The 10987-nt window shown below is 52.1% G+C and overlaps 1 protein-coding gene across 2 annotated transcripts in view; it reads right to left on the reverse strand.

Annotated features, from left to right (window-relative positions):
- Window positions 1–6871: 6871 nt before the first annotated feature.
- Window positions 6872–10987, reverse strand: part of LOC143287300 (uncharacterized) — a 28146-nt gene continuing 24030 nt past the window's right edge. For both annotated transcript variants that reach the window (XM_076595248.1, XM_076595247.1), the window contains exon 7: window positions 6872–8985. In XM_076595248.1, coding sequence (XP_076451363.1) covers window positions 8451–8985 — 535 coding nt within the window. In that variant the 3' untranslated portion in view covers window positions 6872–8450. The remainder of the gene's footprint in view (window positions 8986–10987) is intronic.

Genomic DNA, 10987 nt, shown 5'->3' on the forward strand with positions numbered 1-10987 from the left:
CACCCCTCCCACTATACCCCACCCAACACCACCCCTCCCACTATACCCAACCCTACACCACCCCTCCCACTATACCCCACCCTACACCACCCCTCCCACTGTACCTCACCCTACACCAACCCTCCCACTGTACCCCACCCAACACCACCCCTTCCACTATACCCCACCCAACACCACCCCTTCCACTATACCCCACCCAACACCACCCCTCCCACTATACCCCACCCAACACCACCCCTCCCACTATACCCCACCCAGCACCACCCCTCCCACTATACCCCACCCAACACCACCCCTTCCACTATACCCCACCCAACACCACCCCTTCCACTATACCCCACCCAACACCACCCCTTCCACTATACCCCACCCAGCACCACCCCTTCCACTATACTCCACCCAACACCACCCCTTCCACTATACCCCACCCAACACCACCCCTCCCACTATACCCCACCAAACACCACCCCTCCCACTATACCCCACCCAACACCACCCCTCCCACTATACCCCACCCAACACCACCCCTCCCACTATACCCCACCCAACACCACCCCTCCCACTATACCCCACCCTACACCCCTCCCACTATACCCCACCCTACATCACGCCTCCCACTATACTCCACCCTACACCCCTCCCACTATACCCCACCCAACACGACCCCTCCCATTATACCCCACCCAACACCACCCCTCCCACTATACCCCACCCTACACCCTTCCCACTATACCCCACCCTACACCCCTCCCACTATACCCCACCCTACACCCTTCCCACTATACCCCACCCTAAACCCCTCCCACTATACCCCACCCTATAACCCTTCCACTATACCCCACCCTAAACCCCTCCCACTATTCCCCACCCTACACACTTCCAACTATACCACACCCTATACCCCTCCCACTATACCCCACCCTACACCCTTCCCACTATACCCCACCCTACACCCCTCCCACTATACCCCACCCTATAACCCTTACACTATACCCCACCCTACACCCTTCCCACTATACCTCACCCTACACCCCTCCCACTATACCCCACCCAACACCACCCCTCACTCTATACCCCACCCTACACCCCCCTCCCACTATACTCCTACACCACCCCTCCCACTATACCCACCCTACACCCCCCTCCCACTATACCCCACCCTATACCCCTACCACTATACCCCACCCTATACCCCTTCCACTATACCCTACCATACACCACCCCTCCAACTATACCCCACCCATCACCACCCCTCCCACTATACCTCACCCAACACCACCCCTTCCACTATACCCCACCCAGCACCACCCCTTCCACTATACCCTACCATACACCACCCCTCCAACTATACCCCACCCAACACCACCCCTCCCACTATACCTCACCCAACACCACCCCTTCCACTATACCCCACCCAACACCACCCCTCCCACTATACCCCACCAAACACCACCCCTCCCACTATACCCCACCCAACACCACCCCTCCCACTATACCCCACCAAACACCACCCCTCCCACTATACCCCACCCAACACCACCCCTCCCACTATACCCAACCCTACACCACCCCTCCCACTATACCCCACCCTACACCACCCCTCCCACTGTACCCCACCCTACACCACCCCTCCCACTGTACCCCACCCAACACCACCCCTTCCACTATACCCCACCCAACACCACCCCTCCCACTATACCCAACCCTACACCACCCCTCCCACTATACCCCACCAAACACCACCCCTCCCACTATACCCCACCCAGCACCACCCCTCCCACTATACCCCACCCAACACCACCCCTTCCACTATACCCCACCCAACACCACCCCTCCCACTATACCCCACCCAACACCACCCCTCCCACTATACCCCACCCAACACCACCCCTTCCACTATACCCCACCCAACACCACCCCTCCCACTATACCCCACCCAACACCACCCCTTCCACTATATCCCACCCAACACCACCCCTCCCACTATACCCCATCCTCCACCCTTCCCACTATACCCCACCCTACACCCCTCCCACTATACCCCACCCTACACCCTTCCCACTATACCCCACCCTACACCCCTCCCACTATACCCCACCCTATAACACTTCCACTATACCCCACCCTATACCCCTCCCACTATACCCCACCCTACACCCTTCCCACCATACCCCACCCTATACCCCTCCCACTATACCCCACCCTACACCCTTCCCACTATACCCCACCCTACACCCCTCCCACTATACCCCACCCTATAACCCTTACACTATACCCCACCCTATACCCCTCCCACTATACCTCACCCTACACCCCTCCCACTATACCCCACCCAACACCACCCCTCACTCTATACCCCACCCTACACCCCCCTCCCACTATACTCCTCCTACAGCACCCCTCCCACTATACCCACCCTACACCCCCCTCCCACTATACCCCACCCTATACCCCTACCACTATACCCCACCCTATACCCCTTCCACTATACCCCACCATACACCACCCCTCGAACTATACCCCACCCTACACCCCCCTCCCACTATACCCCACCCTATACTCTCCCACTATACCCCAACCTACACCCCTCCCACTATACCCCACCCTATAACACTTCCACTATACCCCACCCTATACCCCTCCCACTATACCCCATTTTACACCCCTCCCACTATACCCCACCCAACACCACCACACCCTCTATACCCCACCCTATACCCCTCCCACTATACCCCACCCTATACCCCTTCCAATATCCCCTACACCACCCCTCCCACTATACCCCACCCTATACCCCTCCCACTATACCCCACCTACACCACCCCTCCCGCTATACCCCACCCTACACCACCCCTCCAACTATACCCCACCCTATACCCCTCCCACTATACCCCACCCTACACAACCCCTCCCACTATACCCCACCCTACACCACCCCTCCCACTATACCCCACCCTATACCCCTCCCACTATACCCCACCCCTCCCACTATACCCCACCCTATACCCCTCCCACTATACCCCACCCCTCCCACTATACCCCACCCCTCCCACTATACCCCACCCTACACAACCCCTCCCACTATACCCCACCCTACACCACCCCTCCCACTATACCCCACCCTACACCACCCCTCCCACTATACCCCACCCTGTATCCCTCCCACTATACCCCACCCTATACCCCTCCCACTATATCCCACCCTACACCACCCCTCCCACTATACCCCACCCTACACAACCCCTCCCACTATACCCCACCCTGCACAACCCCTCCCACTATACCCCACCCTACACCACCCCTCCCACTATACCCCACCCTATATCCCTCCCACTATATCCCACCCTACACCACCCCTCCCACTTTACCCTACCCTACACCACCCCTCCCACTATACCCCACCCTATACCCCTCCCACTATACCCCACCCTACACCACCCCTCCCACTGTACCCCACCCAGCACCACCCCTCCCACTATACCCCACCCTACACCACCCCTCCCACTATACCCCACCCTACACCACCCCTCCCACTATACCCCACCCTATACCCCTCCCACTATACACCACCCCTCCCACTGTACCCCACCCTACACCACCCCTCCCACTGTACCCCACCCAACACCACCCCTCCCACTATACCCCACCCTACACCACCCCTCCCACTATACCCCACCCTATACCCCTCCCACTATACCCCACCCTACACCACCCCTCCCACTATACCCCACCCTATACCCCTCCCACTATACCCCACCCTACACCACTCCTCCAACTGTACCCCACCCTACACCACCCCTCCCACTATACCCCACCCTACACCACCCCTCCCACTATACCCCACCCTATACCCCTCCCACTATACACCACCCCTCCCACTGTACCCCACCCTACACCACCCCTCCCACTATACCCCACCCTACACCACCCCTCCCACTATACCCCACCCTACACCACCCCCATTGCAACCCTTCCACTACCACACCCCACCCCACCCCTCCCATTGTACCCCACCCCACTGCGCTGTATAAGTATCCATATCATCATCATCATACCCTACCTCACTCCACCGCTTGCCACCCCAGTCCACCCAGCCCTTTATCCCCCCCACCCCACCCCCTTCTACCCACTTTTCAACCCACTCCAATGTCTCTGGACCAAAGGACACCCTGCCGCCTGACATGGCTTTGGACAAACTCCTGGATGCTAAACACACAGTGAGTGTACATAACCCACTTCATGAAGAATATGTGAGCCACACACACACACACACACACACACACACACACACACGCACGCACGCACGCACGCACGCACGAGCACATGCACGCACGTACGCACACACACACACATACACGCACGCACGCACGCACGCACGCACGCACGCACGCACACAGACACAGACACAGACACAGACACAGACACACACACACACACACACACACACACACACACACACACGCCGGACTACACGGCCACCGCCAGACCTTCCTGACTGGGGTAAAGATCAACCTGGCCATCAGCGGGGTGGATATCATGGCTACAGCCCCAAGTGTGAACCTTCCATTTTACCCAGTAGCGCTGTACGCAGTACAAATGCACACCCCCCCCCCCCCCCCCGGTAAATCAATGGCGTCCATTGCCTATGTCCCGCAAAGCGCGAATGGCGGATCCTCGCAGAGATAATGATTAAAAAAAAAGAAAGAAAGAAGATTTTACCGTGTACCGTGTACCTCTGTTCTTGCAGTCCATGTCGGTGACGATATACGGTCAAATAATTATGACTGCATGCTGTGTTACCAGATTTGCTAACATAATAATCAAATAACATGTCAAAACTACACACACGGCGTTGAAGCATTAAGATGACTTTTAATAGCAGAATGCCAATTCATAATGCACAAGAATCGGCTGGAACGATTGAAATATCTACAAAGTCGACCGGCGCGCTTTTGGTCTACTTTCGGATTTTCCTAATTTCGTACTTTGGGACTGTTGGCGCTGTTGGGCTGTCCCCGATACCAGCACTATAGATACCAGCACTGTAGATACCAGCACTATAGATACCAGCACTGTAGATACCAGCACTGTAGATACCAGCACTATAGATACCAGCACTATGTAGATACCAGCACTATAGAGATACCAGCACTATAGAGATACCAGCACTATAGATACCAGCACTATAGATACCAGCACTGTAGATACCAGCACTATAGAGATACCAGCACTGTAGATACCAGCACTGTAGATACCAGCACTGTAGATACCAGCACTGTAGATACCAGCACTGTAGATACCAGCACTGTAGATACCAGCACTATAGAGATACCAGCACTATAGAGATACCAGCACTATAAATACCAGCACTGTAGATACCAGCACTGTAGATACCAGCACTATAGATACCAGCACTATAGATACCAGCACTGTAGATACCAGCACTATAGATACCAGCACTGTAGATACCAGCACTGTAGATACCAGCACTGTAGATACCAGCACTGTAGATACCAGCACTGTAGATACCAGCACTATAGATACCAGCACTGTAGTGTGGAACTGACAGTCCTCCCTGGACTTGCACGTCTCTTCCATCCTGCTGTGGTGCCTGGCTAAATGTTGCATGCAGTGTGAAGTGTGAAGAAAACAATCAACACTCCATCTCCTCATAATAAACCAATCTTTGAATCCCACTAAAAATATATATATAAAAAAAACACACCAAAAAATAGAAAATAAAAAAAAACCTATGAAAATAAAACTGAAAAAAGGTGTCGCCCCTATGTAAATATAGGAAATCGGTATGTCCATTGACTATTTTCTGTTACCCACGTATCAGAATGAAACTGCCAACAACTCTGATTTCAGTGGCAAAAGTAAGAACCAAGGGCAAGCCAGGCATCAGGGAGAAAGCAGGCGACACAGGTGATACCCCCACACTTCACTGGGGGTCCTGAAATGAACAGCTATTGCCATTCTTGTATTTTATTGTTTTATCTCGTCTAACATGCAAAAATGCTTTCACCTCTATTGTCCCATGATAAGGGTGTTGGTCGTTAAATCGCCATCATCAGCATCTTCGTTATCATCCAATGAAAATGCAGTAATGCAGTAAAACGACTGGAAAAAAAAACAAACGCATCACAATATGTTGCAGCATAATCTATTGTTGCAAGACATTTATTGTGCTACATAGGACAAACAAAAAAGCCCAGCAGTTGTTGTGAAGGTATCGTCATCAGGGCTGTGTCTCGGGCACCGAGAATGACGGGCTGCGTCACGTGATGGACGTCATCGGTGGACACACATGGGGCTCCAGACCCCAAGACCGAAGCACACTGGTTACTGGAGGGGCAAGGAACGTCAGCAGAAAGCTCTGTGTGGCCGTCTCTAGCAGCAGCAAGGCACCGTCGGTGGTCTCCCTGTAATGTTCTCACTGCGTTCCTTTGGCAGTTCACGCCAGCCACTTCTGTCAGCAGCATGTCTCAAGCCGCCAAGACTGAAGGTTTGCCCTTTGAGACACAGAGAGAGAGAGAGAGAGAGAGAGAGAGAGAGAGAGAGAGAGAGAGAGAGAGAGAGAGAGAGGTGACTAAAAGAAGAGAAGCAACCGGATTGAACTGAAGCTTTCTGTAATATACGTGTTTGTTTCCCTTGCTTCAATGCTTCTGGTGAAGCAGACACCCGCGGCTGAATGCATTCCTCAGTTAATCAGAGCAGGTGAATGCTACAATGATTTTCACAGCATTAATGTTGGGGCGTTCACTTCACACACACACAAACACAAACACAGAGAGAGAGAGAGGGAGGGAGAGAGGGAGAGGAAACGCAAACCAAAAAAAGTGAAATTCATCTTTATTCTTCACAGAATTGCACCAACCATTCCCTTTCAGTGGCACTCTAACCACTTTGACAGTCCGTCAAATGCATACCACATCTCATGATTAGAGATTTACAAAATCACCTAAATGTGCAAGATCGACACAAAACCAAAAACGAAGCGAAACATTTCAAACAGTGGCAACATTTCACCACAAAATGCTGATCCTGCTGTAGCTAGTAGGTAGGGAGGTAGGCAGGTAGGTAGATAGATAGACAGATAGAGAATGAGACACACACACACACAGATATATATATATATATATATATATATATATATATATACACACAAACATATATATACATATATATATATATATATATATATATATATATATATATATGGAGAGAGAAAGAGACAGAGAGAGCGAGGGAAGAACGAGCAACGCTGAGCAATTCGCGAGTGCAGCATATTCACTCTGTTGCACATGCCAGTAACGCATTCATTCATTTACTTCAAACACTGAGTCAACAATGAAGCTGAATGATTACAGTCAATGGTATGATTTGAACCCTCTCCAACCACGCACAGGTCGTGTTTGTTAAAGTCAAGGATACGCGTGGCTTTTCACCCATTTCAATGTCATGACTTCTGCTTTGTGAAGTCCACAAAGTACTTTTCTTGAAGTGTGTTTGTGTGTATTTCAGATATCCATCTTTGATTCCATCCTTCCCCCCTCGTGTTTCCCCCTTCCCCACCTTTCTTGTTTGTCTTTAAATGCTAACATTCATTTGTAAGTTTTTCATTCTTCAGCAAAATGTCTACAATCAGCAGTATGTGTGACGGGACATTAAACAAAATTCCTCCTCATATTTCATTCAATAGTTCCATTTTCCCCAAGAGAACTAAAAAAAAAAAAAAAAAAAAAAAAGACCAAAAAACAACAACCAAACTCTTGGGGCATAATGGCTCAGCATTCCCCTTTGCTCAAAACAAACACCACAATTTCATTTGTGAATAGATGGCTCTTTGCGAAGTCACGTCGCACACACACACACACACACACACACACACACACACACACACACATTCGGACGCGTACGCACGTACGAACGCACTCACGCACACACTAATAATGATAACAATAATGATAATAGTCAAGTCCGCTTGTTATGTTTACACGGAAGAAATTGTTTTTACATTTATAACAAAAATTTAAAAAGGCCATGTTCATTTTCTGTTTGACCGACATTTCACGGAAGAAACTGAGTACAGTGTACGAATTATCATTCTCATACAAATCCCTCAATACATCAACGAACCTCCCTACTCCCCGCAACTCCCACCCTTCCCCAATTCCAAACCCACAATATATATGCTTCGATTCATGTCAACCGTATATATATGGAATGTATCCGTTTTCAACTTTCAAAAATTCTTTATACATATATGAGCAATTTAGAAAAAAAGCACAAAAAACTTAAACATAACGATATTTTGTTTCCATTTCGTACGCATACGCGCACATAATTATTTCATTATTATGTACAAACAGACGACTTATACGTCACCTATACACCTCGATCTCCATGCCTCGGAAGGACTGCAACCCCCCCTACCCCCCTCCTCCTCATGGTGGCCCCCCCGCTCCCTCCTCCCCCCCTCGCTCCCCGTACAGCCCCAGCAGGTTCATGTACACAGGCCCATGCAGCACGGCGGAAGTGAAGGTCGCCGACCTGTTGTGGCCACAGTCACCGGGCAGACGGGAGCCCCGCTCAAACCTCCTCATGGTCATGTACTTCTCGCTGTCCCTGTGAGAATTCTCCTCCAGGACGTCGTCAAGCTCTTCCAGGCTGGACATATCCTCCGCCTGAGCGCGACGGCAGCGGAGAATGTCCTGCACCCCAGCTGGGGATCTTTGGATCCTGGCGTCGAAGCTAGTGAAGCCGCCAAGGTCGTCGTCCTGCCAGGACTGGGGGGGTGTGCAGGCCTTGCTCCCGTGGAAGTTCTCCTCCAACCGGGGTCTGGTGTAGTGACGAAACTGCCCGTAGCCGATGGTGCCTGCCCCTTGAGACGACTTCAGCTTGGGGGGCGGTGAGGGTCTCCTCAGTCGAGCGAGCGTCGGGCTGTCCGTGGGATAGGCGAAGAGGAGCGAGGGCACGGATCTGTAGAGCAGTAGCAGCAGAAATGGATGTTTTTTTAAGCAGTGAATCACTGGACTGCAATGTATTGAAGCAACATTGAATCATTGGAGTAGAACAAGCAAGAGCTTATACAAGTGGAAGTGCTTCTGAGGGAACAGTAAGTACCCAGTTTATGTAAGGACACGAACGTAAGTTACAGCAATAAACGATCGATACGAAGAAATAATACATTTTCCACCCAGGGTTCTTTTGTTGGCAAATCAACGCATAAAACAGATAAAGATGAAAATATTTTTTCATTCAAAGCCGAAGCAGTCGGACAGTCCAATGTATCACTCTAGCAGCATCAGTCACGGCAAAAGCAGCAAACAGCAACTGTGGTGAAAGCAGTAATTACCAAAGGTAACTATGCAAACAAGGGTTCTCAAAGTATTTTGGTATCAATATTCTTCCCACATCCCACGCCTTTCCCTCATCTTTCTGTGTATGCTATGCGAGTAACGAATGCACACACATGTTCGACAAGCCTCAAAGGGTACTCTTGGAGAAATAAAATGAAAGTGTACTGTTTTGATGTTTTAAAATGTGTTCATCTGAAGCAAGAACTTGCTCTTGAAATACGGATTTAAACGGCTAGTTTGGGAATCCAAATCAAAGCACAATCCATTATACTCCACACCATCCTCTGCCTCGCCACCCCTCCCCTCCACCACCTGCCACCTATCGATCGCCACCCCTCCCCCCCCCTCTCCCCCGCTCTCCGGCATCGACCCCGACCCTCTCACACACCTGGACTCAACTTCTCATCTGGCAGGACTTCTTTCCAGTTAAAGCACAGCCCCTCACCCCCACCTTCCCCTCCCTCTGGAAACACTCTGGAACCATTGTCCACGTTGTCTGGTGGTTGGTCGTTCTCGTGTTCTTTTTCTTGTATTCTTTCTTTTGTCCTTGGTAACTCTTGTGCAAACCAAAACGTTTCGACTTCGACATACCCCTCTGATCTTCTGGCCCGCCATCCCAACCCCCCCACCCCCCCAGCCACCTTACTTCCTGGTGTCCCTACCAATAAGTTTCTTCCCCTCCCCTCCGTGCTTATTGCCCCCCCCCCTCCACTCCCCCTCTAACACAGCCACCTCCTCTTTTCATCCCTACCCCCCCCCCCACGCTCCCCCTCCCCCTTGACACAGCCACCTCCTCTTTTCATCCCTACCACCACCACCCCCCACCCCCCTGACACAGCCACCTCCTCTTTTCATCCCTACCACCACCAACCCCCCCCCCCTGACACAACCACCCCCTCTTTTCATCCCTACCACCACCAACCCCCACCCCCCTGACACAACCACCTCCTCTTTTCATCCCTATCACCACCAACCCCCCCCCTGACACAACCACCTCCTCTTTTCATCCCTACCACCACCAACCCCCACCCCCCTGACACAACCACCTCCTCTTTTCATCCCTACCACCACCAACCCCCCCCTGACACAACCATCTCCTCTTTTCATCCCTACCACCCCCCCCCCCCCCCCCGACACAACCACGTCCTCTTTTCATCCCTACCACCACCAACCCCCCCCCCCCCCCCCCCGCTGACACAACCACCTCCTCTTTTCATCCCTACCACCACCAACCCCCCCCCCCCCCTGACACAACCACGTCCTCTTTTCATCCCTACCACCACCAACCGCCCCCCCCCCCCACCCCTGACACAACCACCTCCTCTTTTCATCCCTACCACCACCAACCCCCCCCCCACCCTGACACAACCACCTCCTCTTTTCATCCCTACCACCACCAACCCCCCCCCCCACCCTGACACAACCACCTCCTCTTTTCATCCCTACCACCACCACCATCCCCCCTGACACAACCACCTCCTCTTTTCATCCCTACCACCACCAACCCCCCCCTGACACAACCATCTCCTCTTTTCATCCCTACCACCCCCCCCCCCCCCCGACACAACCACCTCCTCTTTTCATCCCTACCACCACCCTCCCCCCCCTGACATAACCACCTC

The sequence above is a fragment of the Babylonia areolata genome, chromosome 11 (assembly GCF_041734735.1).
Source record: "Babylonia areolata isolate BAREFJ2019XMU chromosome 11, ASM4173473v1, whole genome shotgun sequence".
In the NCBI taxonomy this organism is placed as follows: domain Eukaryota; kingdom Metazoa; phylum Mollusca; class Gastropoda; order Neogastropoda; family Buccinidae; genus Babylonia; species Babylonia areolata.